The sequence below is a fragment of the Arvicanthis niloticus genome, chromosome 25 (assembly GCF_011762505.2).
Source record: "Arvicanthis niloticus isolate mArvNil1 chromosome 25, mArvNil1.pat.X, whole genome shotgun sequence".
NCBI classification, from domain to species: Eukaryota; Metazoa; Chordata; class Mammalia; order Rodentia; family Muridae; genus Arvicanthis; species Arvicanthis niloticus.
In genome coordinates, this window is record NC_133433.1 from 38,370,160 (window position 1) to 38,392,824 (window position 22,665).

Genomic DNA, 22,665 nt, shown 5'->3' on the forward strand with positions numbered 1-22,665 from the left:
CAGTCCATGCATCCAAACAGTCTGAGTCCTTGGAAGCAGCAACAAACTGCAATATACTACCAGAAGTTTTTTGGTCCATTTCTCTATATGTTATCCTGACAAATGTAGCTCAACTACACAATGTAAGGCAGACCAATACGTGCGTGTCTTTAGCAAAGAATCTTTGATCACATGTCCTATCACGAGCTTGTTTTAGCAGAATATGCTTTCTCCTGTGTCTGCTTCAGTGAAATGTTTCTTCTTGAGACTGCCTTAGCCTTTCACACTTGTGTCCACTTTAACAAAACTTTCTTTCACATGTTTGCCCTAGGAAAACACTATCCAACCTACTTTCCAAAGAACCCTTAAGTTTCCACTTCCCCCATCCCTTACCTAAAGCCCTCCTTGTTACATAAAGGCCACACTTCTTAAGTCTCCCCCAAATAGTGCCACCTACTGGGGACAGCCTGTTCAAATGCTAGAGCCTTTGGGGGATATTTCTCATTCAAAGCACGCATATACATACATAATACATACACACATACACACAATAATAGCATTGCATTTTATATAAAATATGATAGAAAACAAAAAACAAAACAATTCTCTAAGACTCCGCTGAGAAGCCATCTCCTAAGAAGGTTCCTGGGATCCTAGGCACTCCCTTGAGAACTTTAACATCCACTTCTTTATGTCTCATTTACACTCAGATGCCCATCTTCTCTGGGTGGTACCAAGCTCACTCATGCACCTTGCACCTAGCTCAGGGCCAGCTTTTACCCCTACTTCTACTTTCATGCCTTGACCCTTTGCTGTGTGCATTTTCTCATTTTAATCTGAGTTTCAATTCAATTTCAATTTCGAGCCTCAGCCAATAACTCACCAGTTGTGACACCTTGGGTATGTCCCTCAAAGACCCCAACTTTGCAACAGAGTGATAGTAGTTTTGTCTCATGGGGTTGCAGTGAAGATTGAGGTGCATCTCAAACTTCACCCCAAGTCCCAAAGTTGATAAGGAAGATTGAAAGTCAGACTAGTCTTAATGGATCTTCTTTATCATCACATTTAGACAGAAAAAAAAGGGAATATTTTGAGTGAGTCTACTGAACAAGTGCACTGCACTCATTAGCATGCCTGTCATTAATACTGTAGAAATTGTAAGGACCTTTATTTATTTTTTTTTAAAAAATTATTTTATTTACAGTTCAAAATTTAAAAGGATTATTGGTTCTGATCTGTGATAATTCCAGGTCCTGGATCCCATACTGTAGAGACAGGGAAGCAAAGAGGCCAGTCCAGCTTGTCAGACTCAATGGAGAATGTCACCCCAGAACAGCAGAGGACCTGGTTCCATCTTGTCTAGATTACATTTCCCCACACTGTGAGATCACCACTGGCAGTTTGGGCTTATTGTTGGGGCCCGTGGGAACATTCTCGATCTTCCTCATCACTAGAAGTCCATCAATGGTTTTTCCAAACACTACATGCTTTCCATCCAGCCAATCACACTTACAACACGTGATAAAGAACTGGCAGCCATTTGTACTGGGACCACTGTTTGCCATGGAAAGCAGGCCTGGAGCTGAGTGTCTAAGTTTAAAATTTTCATCTGCAAATGGACCCCAGTAAATACTGGCGACTCCAGTACCATCGCCATTAACAAAATCTCCACCCTGAATCATAAAATCCTTTATGACCCTGTGGAAGGTGCTACCTTTGTATCCTGTCGGAACGCCATCTTTTCTGAACTCTCCAGTGCAGAATTGCCTAAAGTTCTCTGCCGTCTTAGGCACCACGTCAGCAAAGAGCTCGATCTTCATGCGACCAACTTCCTGGCCGCCAATGCTGACATCAAAGAAGACCACTGGATTGACTGGACTTGAATTTGCCACTGCCATGGTTTTGACCCGGAAGTAGAAGCCTGTAAGGACCTTTATGACCACAGTTTAATCCTTCATAAATGAAGGCCAGGTGCATAGACAGTGTAAAGAGAAAGTTGCTGGGAGATACTGAGTGTGGACCACTAGCACGGACACCTTTAGACTAATAGGCAAAAGAGATGTTGCCTGTACTCAAAGAATTTATTGGACCAACAAAAAAAAAATCTTCAAGTCATCCGATCCCTAGAGGCACTAGCTGTGCTGAACTTGTCAGTCTGTGTTCTCTGTGGCTTGAATTCTTGATCAGAAGACTGTGCGTTTTATCATTGAATTAGAATTTTATGCTAGAAAACACTATTGAGCTTAGTGTGGAAAAGTTTTGCTTAAAGAAAAAAAATTGTCTTATCACAGAAAATCTATCCCACAGCAAACTTGGTGGGCCTAAATATCCCAGGAAGGAATATTTTTCAGGGTTAATGTGCAATTTATCGCCTTCCTTTCTGTGATTTGGGTAAAAGCTGCCCAGCTCATGTGTGCCACAGTCTGAAAACACCAACTGCTCCTCCTGTCAACTATCCCACAGGGTTCCTCCAGTTTATGTGTGTCCTTTCTGGAGAGAATTCTTATACACAGACTGATACAGAGTGTTGGCTATTGTATATAAAACAAATAGCCCCTGGCAGCAAATCGATAATGACCATTCGTTTGCCTAGGAATAAAGGAGAGGGGTCATTTAGGGCAGCAGGTAGCAATGGTCCTAGTTGAACATAAGCATCATCAATAATGGCACACAGACGGGATTTGTGGTTTGATTGGTTGAGAACATGCTAAAATTGAATGTAGGTTAGAAGGCAGATGAGGTGTTATTGGATATGTATCTACCACGATGTTAGCAAAGATGGAAATTTAGAAGCCATTATTTCCCAGAACACCAAAATCCTTGGCAAGTGCTGTTAGAACCCCTCGTTTCTAAACTTTGGAAACTAGTCAGAGATTTATACCAGTTAGGTACAATAGAGATGGCTTAACAGGCAGATCACAGGGACATTACTCAGCTTCCCTTCCATAAGCTGTACCCTCTTGAATACCATAGCCTACATCCTAGTGGGGGTGTCTGCTTCTGCAGAGAGCAGAGCATGCCTTGGTCCCAATAAATTGTCTACTGTTTTAATCTGAGATTTAGCCCAAAGGAATTCAGCAAAGGCTTCCTGTGTTCTGCCCAACTCACAATACAGGGTTGATTCAGGAATGAGACCAAATGAATGAGCTCTGCCACTCAGGGCAAAACAATCAGGTGTATCCAGGTGAGAAAGCCAGGGACTGAGTTTGTAGGGAGAAGGAGGAGTGTTAACAAGTGTTAACAGTCGCTACTGCTCTCAAAGATAGCTTTATAAAAAGATTGTCGTGATCAAGGCTGTTATTAAACATTATTTCACGTGGTTTCACTTACTATTTGCCATCAGAAAGCACTTGCCAGGGGGCTAAAGAGAGATCTCAGCAGTTAAGGTCGCAGACTGCTTTTTCAGAGGACTAAGGCTCAATCCCAGGATCCACAGGTAGCCCGTAAGCATCTCTAAGTCCAGTTCCAGAGGATCTGGTGCCCTCTTCTGGCCTCTGCTGCACATAGTTCACAGACATACAAGTAGGCAAAACACCCATACACATAAAATAAATAATTATAAAGGAGTTTGTTTCCAAAAAGGAAAGAAAAAGAAAGCACCTTCTGAAGACAGAACCCATGCTAAGGAATTCAGCTTACCCTGACACAACTGTAAGCTTTCATTTCCAATTGGACTTCAGACTCAGCAAGCATGAATGTAAGCCAGGACAGTTATAAATGGTTTGCATAAGCATTAAAAAAAGCCTAGCACCAGGACAGTCTGTGTATTTGTTACTTTTCTATTGCTATAATTAAGCACCACAACCAAGGCATGCATAGAAGAAAGAGTTTAATTGAGCTTATGCTTCCACAGGGGTAAGAGTCCGTGATGACAGAGTAGCAACTTGGTGGCTGGAACTGGAAGCTGAGAACTCACATCTTGAACTGCAAGCAAGAAGCAGAGCATAAACAGAGAATGGCACATGCCTTTTAAGCCTCAAAGCCAGCTCCCTGTGGCATACCTCCTCCAGCAAGGCTACTTCACTTAGACCTCCCCAAACAGTGCCACCTACTGGGAGCCATGTGTCATGCCGTAGCTGATGGGGACATTTTCATTCAAACCACCACACTGTAGGATATATTTTTTCTTTCTGTTCCTTTCTGTCTTTTAAAATGAATAAGATAATATTCAGCACAGTGTGGACAACCAGCACCAATAAATTCAAGCCATGCATAGAACAGGAAAGGATGCCATACAGAAAAAAATTTTTTTTTGCAGAAACTCTCCCTAAAGTACCACATGCATTGACATGACTAGAAAAAGAAATGTGTTTTTTAATCTATGCATGGTGTAGTGGTTTAAATAAAAAAAAAAAAACCTGGCCACCATAGGTCCATAGGGAGTGGCACTCTTGAGTGTGATCTTGTTGAATTAGGCACTGCCTTGTTGGAGGTAGTACATCACTAGGAGGTGGGATTTGAGGTCTCACAAGCTCTAACCAGGCCTAATGGCTCACAGTTCTCTTCTTGCTACCTGCAGATCAAGATGTAGAACTCTCAGCTCCCTCTCCAGCACCACTGCCCACATCACACCATGCTTTCACCATGAGAATAATAGACTAGACCTCTGAACTGTGTAAGCCAGCCCTAATTAAATGTTGTCTTTTATAAGAGTTGCTGTGGTCATGGTGTCTCTTCACAGCAATAAAAACCAAACTAAGACGCATGATAACTATACAATAGTAGTTATGAATCCATGTTAATGGATGTGTGCAACTCTGTAAAATGTGTCAATAATATCAAGGGGAATGAATAGATGTGTATGAAACTGTGCTTTGACTTGATGCATGCTACCAGAAAGCATACTTTGGGCATAGGACACATGCTAAGAGAAGTTCTAACAAGAACTAGGCCTTCCATTCTGAGTGTGTATCATGCAAGTTAAGTTGGCATCAGTCAAGTTAAGGTTTGTAGGAAGCTACTTGAAACCTCCAAGTAGCCAAGGTAATGGAAGTGACAGCCAAAGAGAGACTTCCATTGGGATGAAGAACACATTCAGGTTTTGGTGGTGGTTGTAAAATATTGTGAAAGTACTTAATACAACTGGTTACATATTTTAACTTTCACACTGGTAAATTTTAATTGTCTTTTACCATAATAAAAAACAACAAGAAAGTAAAACAAACAAACAGATAACAACTACAACAACAAAAATCAACAATACAGGCTTTACTCCAAAACCATTCAAACTGCTGCTGGCTTCAGGAGGAATCCAGTTCCACAGCACAGATGTTAGAGAAGATCTGTGGCAAGGCATCCATGTTTCCTTTCACCATCGTGTCAGGGGAGCGTGGAAATGGGCAGGCATGGAGACTGCAGCAACAAATGGAGAGCTCACATCTTACACTGAAAGCCACAGAGTGCCATTAGTCTTTAAACAATCAAAGCCTACCTTCTGTGACATAACACCTCCACCAAAGCCACATCTCTTAAGCCTGCCAAACGGCACCAATTAGCACCAATTAGAGACTAAATATTCAAGCACCTGCATCTGTGAGGGATGTTCATGTTCAAATCACCATACTGAGTACTATAGAGAAGGATCCTTCTTGGCCTCTGAGGCATGAGGTCTGCCAAACAAGGAGCTACTAGCATGGATCCATGGCCACCACTTGTCAGAATGTGAGAATATTTTACAATGTTCTGAGAATGTTTGTAATTCCTCCAAAAGGCAAAGAATAGCATGTAGACCATCTTTGTTGGACAAAATCTTCCTAACTGGGGACTCTAGGGATTTTTATGAAGCTGCTCCCCTACCTTGGTATAAGACGTAAGATTGGGCTGCACAGAAAGGAAGAGCTGTAGAAATAGACAGATGTCCCCGTTTGTTGGATGTTCTTTGTTTTATTTTGTTCTTCTAAGACCTAAGAGCCTAGCCTGACTCCTGAATTTTAGTGAATCATGTAGATTTTAGTTCATTTCTAATGTTTAGCTATGTATTTTTGTTTTGAAATTTTAAAAAAGATTCACCAAGTTAAAAATGGCATAAAATAAAGTTTTCTAGTAAAAGAAAAGAGAGAGGGGAGGGGGCGGCGTCAGGATCAGAGAGTACTGACTGCTTCTATGCAATGTTTCTGGCTTGAAATACTTATTTACAGTTTTAAGAGAAATTTCTTACCTGAAGGAATGTTCTTGCATTTTGTAATTCTGTTACTGACTTCAAACAAAAGTGACTCCCTTAATAAAACATAACAAAATAAAAAGTAGCTGGGCATATGGTAAGATATGCTACCCACTGTGGCAGCTCACAGGACGTCCTGATACCCTGCTTTAGAAGAGATATGTGCAGGATCTGTTCTCTGTCTAAGGAACGGTGCTTCCTAATGTCTGCTTCAGTGTTTCGCAGTTCACACTTCTGTCTTTGGCAGTTTCTTCTGTGGAAGGCATTGCGATGTTAAGAGACAATATTTTGAGTTTCAAGACTTTTCAAAGAGCCTTAAAGTTTGAATGTAAGCTCATTTGAACAGAAATGTCAACAATATGAGGCAAAGCAGGACCCTCTAAAGATGCCCCATCTAAAGCCCTAGAACTTATGAGTATGTTGTTACTTTCCTAAAAAGAAGGCAGTAAATGGAATTAAACTCACTGATCACCTGATCTGGAAATGGGAAGACGATCCAGGACCGCACGGCAAATCTAACGTAATCACAGCAGTGCTTGTAGGCAGGAAGAGATGCAAAGGCCTCGGAGACGGCGGAGGATGGGAAGATGCTATGCTGTTGGCATTGGAGACAGGGAAGAAGCAACAGCCAAGAAAGGAAGGTAGGTCCTACAAGATGGAGAAGGCAAGGAAATGGATTTGTCCCCAAGTCATAGCCTTGTTAGTATCTTGATTTTAGCCTGCCAAGTCTCTTCTGGTCTCCAAAACTGAAATGAAACAAAGATGCACCATTTTAAGATACTAAGTTCTTAGTGAGTTGCTATCACAGTAGGAATAGGATACCAAACACGAACATAAAACTTGAAGATTGTGTGAGTACATCCTCTACCAGATGATTAGACTACGGAGAGCATCTAAGGCTAGTTCCTGCACAGAAAACCTTGAAATACTTTGGATAATATAAGTTACATATAGGAGAGAGTTGGTGTTTTCCCAACTTATTAATAACTCAAAAGCTTTGTGCAACATTACCAGCTGTAAAGATGAATGGAATTCCATAAAGTAGTAATATTATAGTGGTAATATGTTTATCTTTGTCATAGAAAAAAGGAGAGATTACAAAGTAATTGTCATATTGACAGGCAGTTAAAGGGAATGAGGCAAAAGTGGAGAGAAACTGTTCAATATATCAGGGAATTAATAAGATATGAGGCTATTTTGATCCATTTTCTGATGTGTCATCAATACACTTTTTGGTGTTTAAATTTTTTTAATTTTGCTTTAATTTGTAAATTCTAAATATATAAATATCTAACTTGTATCTAATTTTTATTCACAATCCTGTATTCTTTATTAGATTACACAAACTTCCAAGTTCATAAATCTATATTGAACCTGGAGACCTGGGTCTGTTAAATGGCCACGTTCCAGCTATCCTTACAACTGAAAGTGCTAACCTCAGTTAATCACCCCACATCATTTAGTCATCTCAGAAGTTAAGCTTGGATTTGAACTGGAGCATAATTCCAAGGCCTGAAAATTTATCACAGAATAGTCTCCCAGAGTAGAGTCTCAAATGCTTCAGGTTCTAAACTAGGAAATGATCTGCTGTCTCCATTTATTTGGGCTTCCAAGGGATTCTGACACACTAAAGTTTCTGAACCATTGTACATGATGCTGTGACTTCCCTAAGCCCTGTCAGAATCTGACGTTCACTTTCTGAGAGTAACAGGTATTCAGAATAGCGATCTGTTGCATACATTGTTAAGTACCGACTTTCTGTTTCAAAATGAAACTAGCACAGAGAAGCCCATTTCTGTGCTGTTTGTGCCTACAATGGTCTAGTGTTTTTAAGTCCGACAGTGAGGCGCCATCATGTGGGAGAAAAGTGTCCCTGCATTAAAAATAATTCCTAAGGTGATCAGTTGACTTTACAATTTTGTTTGTTGTTTGGTCTTTATTTACCGCAAAACTTTATATGCAAGGAGAGATGATTTTGTAGAAATAAGTAAAATAAATAAAGAAGACATTAAAAGTATGCAAGATATACAATGTATTCTTAGAGTGTAATTGCCACTTCATGTTTCCTCACATCTGTCTTCCCTCTGGGGCCAGTGACAACATGCAGACTAGCTGGGTCTGCAGTGTGCTGCACAATGGAGCGGAAATGAAATCTGCCCTCCTGGAGACTGTCCCCTCTACAAAAAGGTTTCCCTGTGCAAATGGCTTCCTTTGTTGGACTACTGAAAAACAGGTGTGCATGTCCACGTGCCAATAGAAGGGAGCAGCATGGAGTCAGAAAATGATTCTGACCTGTCACCTTTCACATTGAGGTATCTGGCGTTTATTCAAACTTCCATTCATTCCATGCATTTTCTATTTGTTTCATTTCCTTCTTGCATAAAAAACTCAAATTCCAAAAGCAGTCTGTGGCTATGAATTATGTGGAGATTTAAAGACCTGTCTATACCTGCTTTTGTATGCTTTGTTCTTTACTTGTGTTTGACATTTTGATGCCACTTACACAAGCCACAACTAAGTGTTGAAAAGCCAAAACCCCAAACCAATAACTAAAACAAAAAGACTTTGATGTTGTCTTTGTTTGTTTGTTTTATTCTGCTTTGTTTTAAATCTAATTGAGACAAACCAACTGAAAAGTAGAAATCACCCAGGTGTTGTCTGGTCACCCTCTCTGGTCAACATTCCAGAAGCAGATATAGGCAGAAATGCTATTTCTAAATGTTACAATCATGTCCAGAAGAATAAGGAATTGAAATTTGGCATAAGGGTTTTCTATTAACTAGTTGTCTAAAAATATAGTTTAGAAGTTAACAAAAGCAAATGGCAAGAGATCACAATTAGGCAAAGAGTTTAATGGGCTCTAATCACATTTATATTTTAAACACGAAGTCTCCTCCTCATTATCTCTGAACCATGAACATCCACTACTCCTAAACTTTACCTCTTTGGGGCAATGGAAGCTCATTGAGGCTTTATCACAGTTTGAAATGGTCTTCACTGTAAGCTTAATATATTTTGTTAGTCTTCTATTTCTTCTAGTGCTCAAATGTCTCTAAATTTGAAAGAACATCTAATTTATATTATTTACAACTTCTAAAACAGTATTTCTTGTTGCTGTAAACCATTGTTAACAATGGTGATTGTTAAAGTATAGTAATATTGGTAAGAGACATAGCTTTCACCTCAAAGGAAAGGAATGGTTTATTCTGGAATCAAATATGAGTGACCATGCCTCAGGAACATAGATTTAGATTTATCCAAATACTATGTTCCAACAAGGTAACAATTTCACGAACTTTTTATAGTACAAGACTACAGAGCTATAAATCAAGATGCCTTTCAAATACTGGTGGGTACATCAGGTACGTGGGTTTTAGTAAGACAGAGTGCTGCTGTAGGCTTTAGATGTCAGGAGACGATACTGTTTTCTTTTTGATTGGTGAAAACTAGGGTTTTTTTTTTTTTTAAATTTATACATTCCAAGAGGATTTTTCATCTATTTATCTGTTAGTTACAGAATGTTGGATCTGACAGAGTGGGGGCAAGGAATAGCTGTTTAGTAGGATAAAGATGACCCAAGATTGATTGTAATTAGGTTCTCGGCCTGCAACATTTTGCACCTCTGGAGTTTAAATCATTCAATGAGCCTTTGCAGACATAGATTCTTTCCAGGAAATAGCAAAGCTTTATGCAGGACCTGCTCACTAAGCAGACATAACTACAAGGGAGAGAGTGTGTGGACTCCACTCCATAGATACACCAGGAAGTGCAAATATATAGTGTTGGAGCAGTTAGAGTCTGTGGACAAAAAAAAAAATATGAAGAGAAAAATGTGAGAGGTGAAGTGAATTTTAGATCAACTGACCTTAGAGGAGGCCTGCTGAAGACTGGACAGTGATCACACGTCACCTAGGTGAAGGGCCAGGTCAGAATTTGATGGAGAACCAAAGGGAAGGTTTCTGGATAAATTTACTTAGCAGGATTTGCTTCCAGAAGTGGATTTTGCAAAAAGGGTACACAGGAGGACCTAGGACAAGGGTCAAAAACGGACCAAAGGTCAAAGTTCCTGTTTTCTCTTATTTAAGAAAGGATGGTGAGAAAAGGGGGGCAAGAGGGTGTGTCTGCTGTTTGTTTATTTGTCTGGCCACTGGGAGCAGATGGTCCATCTGCTGAGTAGGGCAGTAGAGCAACTCTGCTGGGTGGTAACAACAGCCAGGCACTTAATGAAACAAGGTCCTGTGACAACAAAACAACAGCAGAACAACAACAAACCCAAAGCCAGGTCTTGAGTCTGACCCCAGACAGCCAGCGAAACTTCTGGGCTTAAGCCTGAAGCACCCATAGCTGGCTAGTGAGTGAATGGGTTCTGATGCACTTCCTGCTTTATGAGGTGATGTCTCTGGCAGGTATCCAGACTTTCTCAGTGGCCCACATAACAACAGCTCCTTTGTTATCTACACCTGATATGCCATATATGCTAAAATTCACACTATTCTATCTGTTTTGCCAGGCAGAACAACATTCAGGAGACAGAGTCAGAAGGATTGCCTTGTGTTTAGGGCCAGCCAAGGTTATATAGCAAGATCATCTATTTTAAAAATTCCAAATTGAAACAAATGGACAAAAAAAAAATTGTCTGCTCCAAGTTGGCAGGACTTTGGAGAAAGAAAGTTTTGGGAAGCAGGAAGCATTTGCAAACATTAATTTAGAGGGTCAGGTTTTATCTAACGCTCACAGTAGACAATAAAATTTCCAACAATAAACAGACATAGAACCTACAAATTCACAGAGTGTCCTACAGTTTTCCATGGAAACAATTGTTTTTCTCTCTACGGTCATCTCTGTTTCTCCCAAAGGTGGCTATTAGAGCTTGTCATACTTCAGACAATGTGATGTAGTCTGAAGATTCTCAATCAATCTTTGTCAAAAATCTCTGGATCAAATATTTCGTCTGGTGCTGATTATCTGGATAAACTCAAGAATTTACTGAAAATCTCTTGATTTAGCCCCTTTGTTTTTTCTTACATTTATTTGTAGGGGCAGAATCTGTGTTTCAGTGGACATGAATATGTCAGAAGATGGCTTGTGCCCATGGATATTCATCTGGGCCTGTGGCGGGGATGGGCAGGGGGAAGGTTTCTAAACGCCAGGACCAGCCTGGCCGCACCATGGCCAGTATTGTAAAATACAACCAAAATGGCAGACAGAAACAAAGTCTGCGAAAAATTCCTAAGTCAGAAGACAGGTCATAATAAAACAGTGGTGCTCTGCAATGTAAAACATTCTCTTTCTAAGTTTTTATTTACTGATCTTGTTTATGTATGATATGTGGCATGGGGTACATGCTATTGCATGCATGTGAAGGTCACATGACACTTTGTGTGATTTGTTCTTTCCTTCCATCTTTATGCAGGTTCAGGAATGGAACTCAGGTCACCATGCTGCCCTGCAAGCAACTTTACCTGACAGAGTTTATTTATGCAGTTCGGGCTGTCTTGGAGCTTGCTATGGTAGTCCAGGCTGGCCTTGTACTCACAAAGATCTACCTGCCTCTGCCTCCTGAGAGCTAGGAGTACCACTATGCCTGACTCTTAGAATATATTCTTAATGAGAGATTTGTAAACACATATTCACTGATGTCTTTCAAACTGATTTCTGAAATTTAGTCTTCTTGATATTACCTTAGTCACAATTATTTTGTTGCAGAGTAGCCTGGTGTTTGCAAGATTAACAAATGGAAACCAATGGACAGGAATCTGCCCTAGCTAGGCTTGAAGTAAGACTTGACCCCAAGAAAGGTGTGTTCACAAAAGTTTCAAAACTTAAGCATAAGTCAGTTGTGAATTGTGGAAAGTATCCATTTTCATTTTCTGCAATGGAACATTCAATTATCAACGAGACCACACAGTTTAAGAATTATATTCTGAAGGAAGGCTTAACACTAAAGCTTTAGTTTGACAATGATGTGGAAACTGCCATTTTGTATATAGATGGTTTACAGATGACTTACCTGAGTCATGACCTGGCCACTGCCCTCTTCAAATATCTGCAGCTGTGATTATCTGCAGGACCTGCTCGTGATTCTGCCCCTCAACCTTCTGTCCAGGAGGTGTATGGTGCTTATAAGGCCCCACCCCTCCCCAAAAACTTCTAGAGGAGTAATGATTATTGAAAGAGATTATTTTCTTCTGTGGCGTCTATGCCCATGTTTCTGTAAGTATCCCCAATTAAATTTGATGGTTCATTAAATTACCCTTGAGCTGAATCTTTATTTCTGTTGATGCTCTACCCGGGGTGAGTATCCATTTGTTCAACTTTTCTCAGAAAAAAAAATATCATGCAACAAATGCTTTGGTCTTTCTGTGCTGCACTGAGCCTGACTCACTGGGGTGAGCAGTGATGGGCTCAGCAGGTCCTAATTCTTGAGCTGGTCTGTGAAGTCCTTTTAGGTTTGCCAACTGACATTTTCTTTCTCAGACAGGCATTTGGAAGATTATCCTGGTCCAAAGTGCTCTGGAGCAGAAGAAGCTTGCTGTGCCCATCTTTTCTGAGTCTGGAGTACTTGCATGTACAGAATGCAAGACCATGCAGATAAGGATGTTTCAAGTAGCTGATACAGATAGTCTGGTGTCAATTTCACATCATAGTTTAGTCTGACTGCATTTTGACTGTGACCTACCCACAGGCCAGATATAAAATTATTCACCTGTTAGCATGCCCATGTCCAGCTTGGGGAGTGTTTAAAATTTTGAATTTTTCAGATCAACTCAAGCAAGGCTGAGCTGCTTCGATTCCAGCACACATTGCTAGTGACTGGAGACAGGGCCAGAGCTGTTCTCTGAGTGTTGAGCAGATAAGAAAGAGCAAGACATTTTTTGACAGCCGTGCAGTCTACTACATTTACATAGAGAGCTAGATTTTCTTGTTCCTGCCATGCCTAAATGAGCTAGCAGAAAATGAGGGCAATTCTGTTAGGCACATGCCTTTTCCTGTTCAATAACATCAGCACCACTCAGATTAGATGTCAGATCTGGTTAACAGTCCATGCCTCGCTTTGCGTTGGGTACTTTTCTAAGCTCTTTTAATGATAACTGATCTCCTTGTGGTAAGAATTGTTTCTGCTCCCGTTTGAATGAGAAACTGAAGGCACAGGTGCTTGGTAACTTGTCTATGAAATCAACTCTTTTTTAAAAAGAATTACCCTCAAATTTACTATTGTTGACATGCAGTTTTTGACTAATCCAGGCACTTACAATGAATCTTAGTTTTTTTCATTCTTGTTCTAGAATCCCTTCTCTCCATTTCTTGGGAAACTCCTCTGATACTTTGCACTTCTCTCACTAACACTGAGAAACCAAAGAACTACGTGGGCCATGACTTTGGCTCCACCCCAGTGCCTCCTCTCTTACCTTATTTGCTCTGCTCCTTCTTCTTAACCAGCAACCTGTGCTCATTATCCACTTCCTAACATTACTTATTCTTCAGCCCAACTATCCTGAAACCCTTGCTAAACTCTCTGTAATTGCTAGCTCCTTCCTCCCAGGTTGGTCCCTCCTCCCATTTGGACCACTTTTATATCTTTTACTCTACTTGCTCCCAGCTTCCACTCTGTCAAGTCAGGCTCAGCTTCTTAACTCGCTAAGAGTCAGAAATGTACCACCAACCCATTACTAACAAAGAATCAAGTTTACCTCTGTCAAAAGGTCCTTCGGGAGTCTGAAAAACTTGAAGCTATAGCTACACAAAATTTCTCCCCGATCGCAGGAGTAATTTTTAGAAGCAGGGCTATTGAGGCTGCCAGGCTGAAGCCAAGGCAATAATCAAAAACACATTGCCAAACTTCCCTGGGACCAGACAGAAAAAAAGTCCCCAGTTCTTTGAAACACTGTGAAGAAAAGTCAAACTGAAGAAACGCCCAAATTCAGAAGGTGGTTTATGTGCCAAAAAGGAACAATGTTTTAAAAACTTGTCCAATATATTGAAGTTCTTATAATTAAATGCCAACACACAGAAATTGAGATAGTTCTCATAAACATAAATAAATATAGGTTCCAGCTTTCATAGAGACCCAAGGGATCCTGACCTCACCACATGGACCAAAGCAAAGAACCCTGCTGGGCCCATTTACATCATTTCCTTAACCACTTGCGCAGATTCCATTTGTGTCAACTTGACACAAACTAGACACGCTTGAGAAGAAGGACCCTCAGCAGAGGAATTGCCTTTGTCAGATTGGCTTGTGGACTTATCTGTGGGGCATTTTGTTGATTGATGATTGATGTGGGAATGTCTAGCCCACTGTGGACCATGCCATTACTTATCTGGTGGTTCTAGGTTACCTATGAAAGTAGGCTGAGCAAGCTGTGGGAAGTAAGTCAGTAGGCAGCTTTCTGTCAAGGCCTCTACCTCAGTTCCTACTTTGGCCTGTGATCTGTGGGCCAAAACAACTCTTTCCTCCTTACATCACTGTTGGTCATGGTGTTTATCACAGCCATAGAATCCAAACTAAGACACAACTCCAAGATAAATAGCTGGAGAAGTTTAAATACCATGTTAGTGTCAACTAGTTGGAAAAAATTAAAGCAACTGTGGGGTAGAAATGAAGTAGACAAGTATCCTAGTAGGTAAACATCACACTCACACAAATGTATCAGTATCAATAACTCAACAGTTTTTCATTAATGCCTGTTTTAGTTTTATTTTATGTGCATGGATGTTGTGCCTGCATGTATGTACATATACTGTGTGCATGTTAGGTGTCCTCAGAGGCTAGAAAAGAGCATTAGATCCCCTGGTATTGGAGTTACAGATTGTTGTGAGCCACTTTGTGGGTACAGGGGACTGAACCCTGAACTTGTGAAGAAGCAGCTGGTGCTTTTAAATGTGGGCCCATCTCTCTAATGCCTCTTGAATCACTATCTGGTTTTCACATTTGGAGATACAATGTGTTCCTTAATCTCAGCCACTGAAGTTTGAGACATGTTTTTATTATAAAATATGTATTATGAGCCAGGCATTGTTCTAGGCTCTAGAACTACTTCAAAAGACAGTTTGATTTCTTGAAGGCATTATTTATTGCAGGTGGATAGAACACTTACCCTATTGCAAAGACCAAAGACTAGATGACTATGAAGCAAATTATAAAGAAAATGGGGATGGGGTAGTCTTTCCAGCCAAGTCATCATTATTGCAAAAAGTAGGAATCAATAAAACCCAATCATCTGTCCCTCAAACTGTTGAACCACCTCCCCTTCATTCTGATAGATTTGAATAACACACCTCAGCACATAGAACCATTCCTGCTAGGCAGGAACAGAGCTGAGCCTTGTGCTTCAAGTGTCTAGCTTTGGTAACATCATCTTGCCTCTTCAAGAAACAATATAAGAAAGGAGTTGAAGGTTAGAAAATTAGATAACTCAAGGTTTGGCTGTCAGAACAACTTGCTTAGATAACACAGTTCTAAACACTCAGAACACATTGTCACCTCCTGCCATGATGCTTATAGAACAAGAGAACTTTCCTTATGTGTGGATGTCATAAAGGAAACTTGTAATTCATCTCCCCACCTTTTGTTTTCTCAAATGAGAAACTTTTCTTTATAAATACAAATGACCAGTCTCTTATTTTCAACTTATGTTTAAATCAATACAAGGAGAAAATATGCATCATAAGGTAAAATCAACATCATCTTAATTGCTATTTTTAATTAACCTGAGTGGATGCTTCAAAAATATATCGCATAGAGTACATTTTTGAAAGATACTAGTTAACTATGAAAATATGGTAAATTTAATTTTATAGAATTACATCTCAAATAACTTACCATTTGAAACTATGTTAATCACAAAGCCCCTTCTGTCTCTGATACATCCCATCAATAAGTTCTTATTTTCCTATTCAATAGCTTATTCATCTCTCTTCGTAGTTATATGCAAAACTATTTCATTTTACAAAAGTAGTTAATATAATTACTGTGATAAATGTAGCGAACTAAAAGCATACTAGCCTTTCCCGTCTGTATTATATGGCATTATTGGAGGTATCATATCCACTAAGGTCTTTTTCTTTTGAGACTACATTTGATGGCTAATTTGGTTATCAACTTGAGACACCTGAGAAGAGGGACCCTCAGTTGAATAATTGCCTCCATCTGATTGGCATGTGGACATTTTCTTGATCACTAAATAATGCAGGAGAGCCCAACCCACTGTACACTGTACCATTCCTAGATATTCTTAAACAGCTGTATAAGAAATGTAAATGAATCTGAAGAGATGACTCAACATTTAAGAGCACTTCCTGCTCCTGTAAAGGATCAGGTTTGGTTCTCAGCTCCTAGATGGCAGCTCACAAATCAGCCATAACTTCAGGTACAGGGGACACTACACATTCTTCTAGTTTCTGCAGTCACCAGACAGGTGTGCAGGCAAAATATTAATATGTACAAAAATAAGGAAATCATTACATTTATATTTATTAATATAAATAAAAATAAGGAAATGAGAGAGAGAGAGAGAGAGAGAGAGAGAGAGAGAGAGAGAGAGAGAGAGAACAAGCTGAATGTGAGCCCAGGAACAAGACTTTCGTCCTCCATGGTCTGTTTCAGTTTTAGCTTCAAGCTCTTGCCTGGAGTTCCTCCCTTGGTTTCTCACAAAGATGACATGTAAGAAGAAGACCCCCCCCCCCCAGCTTGCTTTAGGCCAGTGTTTCAGTATATCAAAAGAGAAATAAACTAGGATAGTGGGGCTTGCCATTTAGTCCACTCTGGTCTTGAACTTATGACTTATGATTTGCCTCAGCTTCCAAGAGATAGTGTTCAATGTGTGAGTCTCATGCCTGGCTTCTCTGGGATTTTTTTCATACAATTTTTGGAAATCTTTTCCTATACAAATCTTAAAATTTATAATGTATTTCCATGATACTTCTAAAGCCAAAGGCACGTGTGAGTGTATCTTTCTTTCACTGATGGACAAAGGAGTATGCACATAACACATAAATGCATACCATATACTCAGTGACGGACAAAATCAAAGGTGCTGAAAAGTGGGAGTGGCATATTTCATGTGACATTGGCCTATAGATCTTTGTAACAACAATATAAACAGTTGAGAGGTGATTAAAACAACTTCCAATATTTGTGCTAAGCATGGCGCGGGGATTCACACTGGTCACATCAGTAGGCAGGAGGTAGAAGAGTCTGAAGTGAGAGGTCATCACTGGCTACAAAGCAAGTTCCAGGCTGGCCTGGTCTACCTGAGACCCTTTCTCAAAACAACACATAGACAGTGTTTGTACTGTTCACACATTACTAAGAAACTCGGGTTTTGTCTATTCTCTGAAAAGATAGGGTTTTTCAAGTGTTTTGTCATGATTTTTCTTGTAAGTAAGTGAAGGTCTGTTAGGCTCCATAAGAACCTTGCCCCAAGATGGCGATGGCCACCCGAGGGCCGAGTGATAAACAAGTCCTTATTAGGTGTGAAGGCTATGCTTCAAGGTGGCCTGATCTTACGCAAGTGTCACGAGCCTATGGAGAGATGATACGTGGCATGAGTTTATGGGCTCCTGGCAGGGTTTATAAGCTGCGCCCGGGAAGGGATCACAGGCTCGCCATCTTGACTACCAACTGCTAAGCATCCTGAGTAAACTGCTGTGAGAAAGAACTGGTTGTTCCGTGTCTTAATTCCTGCTGGTCAGGGTTGACGTGGCACAAAGGTCATTGAATGCATCCAAGTATGATTTTTGTTGTTGTTCAAAGAAAGAATCCAGAAAACACACAATCATCTCACTCCCTGGCACACATATCAACTATTCAAAAGCACCTGAATTTTATTCTATTTAAGATAGCAAAACCATGATATCTAATCTCTAAAAACAAAAATTACCTCAGTGTAATTTATATTTATATATAAATTTATATATATATATAATTTATAAATCAGTGTAATTTATATATATATATATGTGTATATATATGTGTGTATATATATACATATATATACATATATGTATATATGTATATATGTATATATGTATATATATATATATATATAGAGAGAGAGAGAGAGAGAGAGAGAGAGAAAAGAGACAGAGAGAGAGAGAGAGTCAGGATATATATATCAGGTTTCCATAGTATTACTTTATTCAAATAGGTTTCATGAAAAGAAATGACAATTTTTTCATATTCTTCTTTTAATAAAATTCATAGTTCAAGTTAATGCAAATAAAGATAACAAATTATTAATAAAGGCTTTTAAATATTAAATAAGAATTACAAAACTAAACACAATATCTGACAAAAATATTACCAAAATTATATACAGTAGTTACAGTAGTACTGAGATACAGTTCACATAATTAAATATTAACTATGCAATATTAACCATACAAAAATAATATGCCTAGAAAAAATAAGGCACAGTTTTAAATATTCTATTTACAATATGTGATCTAAAAAAATACTGTAACTTATTGTGTCCATAAGGTAAGCCAAGAAATCTTCTCTCCTCCTACAGGATGCCACTCATAGGAACTCCTGGGAAGTTACTTCATGCAGGTTCATACAAAACTAAACATGTCCATTTTTTACATTAAATATTCCAGGCACTTTTTCTTCTAATTATATTTGCATCTTATGAAATTTCTGAAGTGGAAAAGAGAATAAAAATAGTAAGAAACTGGTTTTCAAAATACAGAAAATATTTTAACACTTTTAATGGTTATATTTTATGTTATCTTTCTTGAAATATAACCCTGAGAAAGCAGGCTGGTGTGCAGACAGAGAGGAGGGGGTTTTATGAAGAAGGAAAGTGATTATCTTCCTATTAACAGAAAACAGGTAACACTGTAAATGTTCTTAAAACATATAACCTTGATAAATAATCTGAAACAGGGCTGGTTCCAAAGCTACGCACGCTGGCTGCTCCTCCAGGAAATCTAGTTCAACCCACATGGTGGCTCACAGCTCCAGTCCCAGGAATGCACATGGGCAAAAACCCATACACATCAGATAAAAGTAAATAAAATCTCAAACATATAGTAACCTGAAACAGACATTTACACAGAATATTACAAAAGAAACCACTCAACCTCAAAACTGTTTTAAGTTTTGATTTTTTTGAGCAGAGTCTCCTATCAGAACCCGATACAAACACAAATGCATGCTCTACCATTAAGCTACATCCCAAGTCCTATGTTTTAAATAGTAATACAATGTTTGGAGAGGAACAAGCCCAATTATTATATTAATCTAAGAACTTCATGTAAATTTTCATGTATGTAAAATATATTAAAAACCAAGAAAAGGAAAACTATGGATTCATTCAGGTCCTTTCAATAGCCAAATGTATTTTCTTATGTATTTATGTTTTGAAAATTCAAAAGGGTTGTGACAGCTTGGAAGCAGTCAATTGATATAATTTATCAGTGGATACTAAATGAGTTAGCACAATTTCTTCATCTAATGCAAGGGAAAATTTTGTGGCCGTGAATATTCAAAATTCACAGTGCTTATTGTTTCTAATTTGCAATGACTGCTTTAAAATAATAAGAATAGCAACAAGATGGCTTCAACTGATTCACCACATACAACCACAATTTTAATTATTTTGCGTGATAGCATTTTAGTATTACTTGTGAAATTATACACTTCATTATTTTCAACACAGAAAAGTTTCAGCACCTCATAGGTCTGTGAGGTGTGAAAACATTTGAGACAGACTGAGCTACACAGGCCAATGCAAGGTGCTTGGGACTATTTCTAGAATACAGGTACTCATAACTTCTACTCCTCACCTTCTTGACCAGAAGAACCAAGTTCCTTGTAGGGAATAACCTATGGCACTGATTGCAGACTACCACTACCCCCCACCTACCCAATTGACTTTGTACCACACTGGAAAAGAACTCAGATTAGAATCAATTATGTATGAAAACCAGTAATCTCTTTCAGTGTTTTGTGTAGAGTCTATATTATAAACTAGAATTATAACTTATTGGGGTTGGAGAGATGGCCCAGTGGTTAAGAACACTGGCTGTTATCCCAGAAGACTCAGGTTCAGTTCCCAGTGCCTACATGGCAGCAACTGTCTGTAATTCCAGTTTCAGAGGATCTGGCACCCTCGCACAGACATACATGCAGGCTAAACATCAATTCACATGAAAATAAATAAATAATTTAAAAAATAATTGCAATTTCTATTGAGCTGTTACAATTTTACAAATCAATACTTTCCTTCCTTGGGCTCCTAGAATGATTGATCCAGCATACAACTTTGAGTTTAGCATTTTACTTTGACATGTAATAGGCTGAAGTACATGATTACTTTATCACTTAACTTCCCTGATATTTTAATTACAGATTTTGTTGGTTTTTGAGACTGGCTTTTGCTATATTGTCAAGGCTGCCCGTGAACTCATTCTTGCCTCTACTTCTCTAGTGCTGGGATTACAGCACACACTGCCATGACCATCTAATTGTTCTTTTTATCTTGCCAGTATCTGTCGGGCCATGGAAAGGTGTCCTGGTTCTTGGGTTGTGGGTTCGGCGGCCATACCCCCAGAACCCAGGCTCCTGGCAGGAGGTCTAATCTCCATTCCACCTTCACCCTTCCATCAGCCCCTCCCTCCTCTCCCCCTCCCTATTTAACTCAGGTCCACCCTGGGTTTTGTGGGGTGTGCATCCATCCACCATCCGCCATGTCAATAAACCAGTTTTGTAAACCCAAGGACTTCCTCGTGTGTTGGGGCCACACTGCCAAGAGGAACCATGAGGAACCGTGGAGAGGCTTTTAGTTAATGAGCAGCCAGGCCCAACTTCCAGCTGGAGGAACCCAGAGCGTTCCCAGCAGACTACCCACAGCATGGAGGGAGGAACCCTGGGTTCCCCAGCCATATTTTTTCCTACAAGTATCCTCTATAGTTTTTAATGTGTACTATGTAAATTAAAGTTTTAAAACCTACTATTTTTATCTATTATGTATTTGACCATTTACGATGAACCTGTGAATCGTTGTTCACCTGTGTATCTGTGGATTGATTGCTCTTGTATGATAATAAAATGAGACTGAAAACTACTGAAGTCTTTTTGACCACTAAGGTCTGGCAAGGCTTTGAGAAAAACTATTTATATTCCTTAATGTAACTGCTTAGAGGACACTTTAAATTTACTCAGCAAAACAGCACGTTGAGATAAAGTTTGAGCCAGCGTAAAAAATGCATTAGTAAGTTCAGAAGCTGTCCTGTTATGTTAAGGTTAGGTCCCCAGCTCCTTGGACTCTTCAAATTTTTCTGTTGACATTTTTTTTTTTTTGTTTAAGTTTTTGTTGTTGTTGTTTGAGACAGGGTCTCATGAACAAAGTAGTAGAGGTCACCTGCAGACTCTCCTGACTTAGTCTCTTGGATGCCAGAATTTGAATTAGGGACATAATTTGAATTATGTCCCACCCAAAGACAGGCTACACTCAGCGGTAGAGAGAGCGCTTCCCTCCTGTGTGCAGACCCTGCAGCTGATCCCCACTGTTAGTATTCTGTCTAAACTCCACCTCCCCAGTTACCTGGCAACAGCCAGGTATGCTCCTCCCCACAGTTACCTGGCAACTGCCAGGTAGGCCGATCCACTATAAAAGGGGCTGCTTGCCCCCTCCTCTCTCTCTTATTCTCTTACTCTCTTACTCTCTCTCTTACCCTCTTGCCTCTCTGTCCCCTCCCCCACCTTCCTCTCTCTCCACGTGGTCATGGCCGGCCTCTACTCTTCCACCTCCCTCTCCCCACCTTTGCCCTATCCCCTGAATAAACCTCCTCTCCCTTGGAACCGGGTGGTCCCCAGTGGTCTATTCTGAACTGTGGTCGGATTTCTTATACCCACCACCACAGAGAGGGCAAGGTGGGTGGAAGGAAAGGAAATGAGGACTAGAAATAAACTGTTGGGATAATAAAAAAAAATAACTAAGTAAATGGACAGAGAGATAAATACTCACAGCATACGTTTCCTAGGTCTGGGAGCACAGAGGACTCACAGCTAGTCTCGTCAGCAATCTAGCACATCTTTTATAATCTAGAAAAGCCATTTAAAGGTAATAATACGTATAATTAATTGCTATGAATTCGAAAGAAACAACGTTAGTCACTGATTCGTGTAACAACCGTAGCTTTAAAAGCACCTAGCATATTAGCTGCTTAACATGGGTTTTGTCATTCATTCCTCTGAAAACATATGGAAATTTGACGCGTTCAGTTTAAAATGATCAAATAGCTTCAAATGTGACTTAACTGAAAGCAGCTTTGAGTTGATCTTCCCAAACTGTCCTTTCTCCACCAAACTATGCTGTTACCCAGTGTCTTTGCCTTGAGTTTTTGGCTGGTTAATTGAGTTGGGTTTTTTTGTTTGTTTGTTTGTTTTGTTTCATTTCGTTTTGTCAACGTGATAGAGATTAGAGTCAACTGGGCAGAGGAAACTTGCTGGAGGAACTGCCTCCATTATGTTGTCATGTAGGTATATCTGTGGGGAATTTTCTTGGTTACAAACTGAT

At 39.6% G+C, this 22,665-nt stretch overlaps 1 protein-coding gene and 1 pseudogene across 1 annotated transcript in view; both read right to left on the minus strand.

The window, feature by feature from the left end:
- Window positions 1–1,229: 1,229 nt before the first annotated feature.
- Window positions 1,230–1,897, minus strand: LOC143438415 (peptidyl-prolyl cis-trans isomerase H pseudogene; annotated as a pseudogene).
- Window positions 1,898–18,409: 16,512 nt separating this feature from the next.
- The window catches only part of Alkal1 (ALK and LTK ligand 1), a 30,413-nt gene continuing 26,157 nt past the window's right edge, over window positions 18,410–22,665 (minus strand). Inside the window, exons 4-5 of the mRNA XM_076923975.1 lie at window positions 22,114–22,190; window positions 18,410–18,779 (exon numbers count right to left, since the gene is read on the minus strand). Of these exons, the coding sequence (XP_076780090.1) occupies window positions 22,126–22,190 (65 nt within the window). The 3' untranslated portion in view covers window positions 18,410–18,779; window positions 22,114–22,125. The remainder of the gene's footprint in view (window positions 18,780–22,113; window positions 22,191–22,665) is intronic.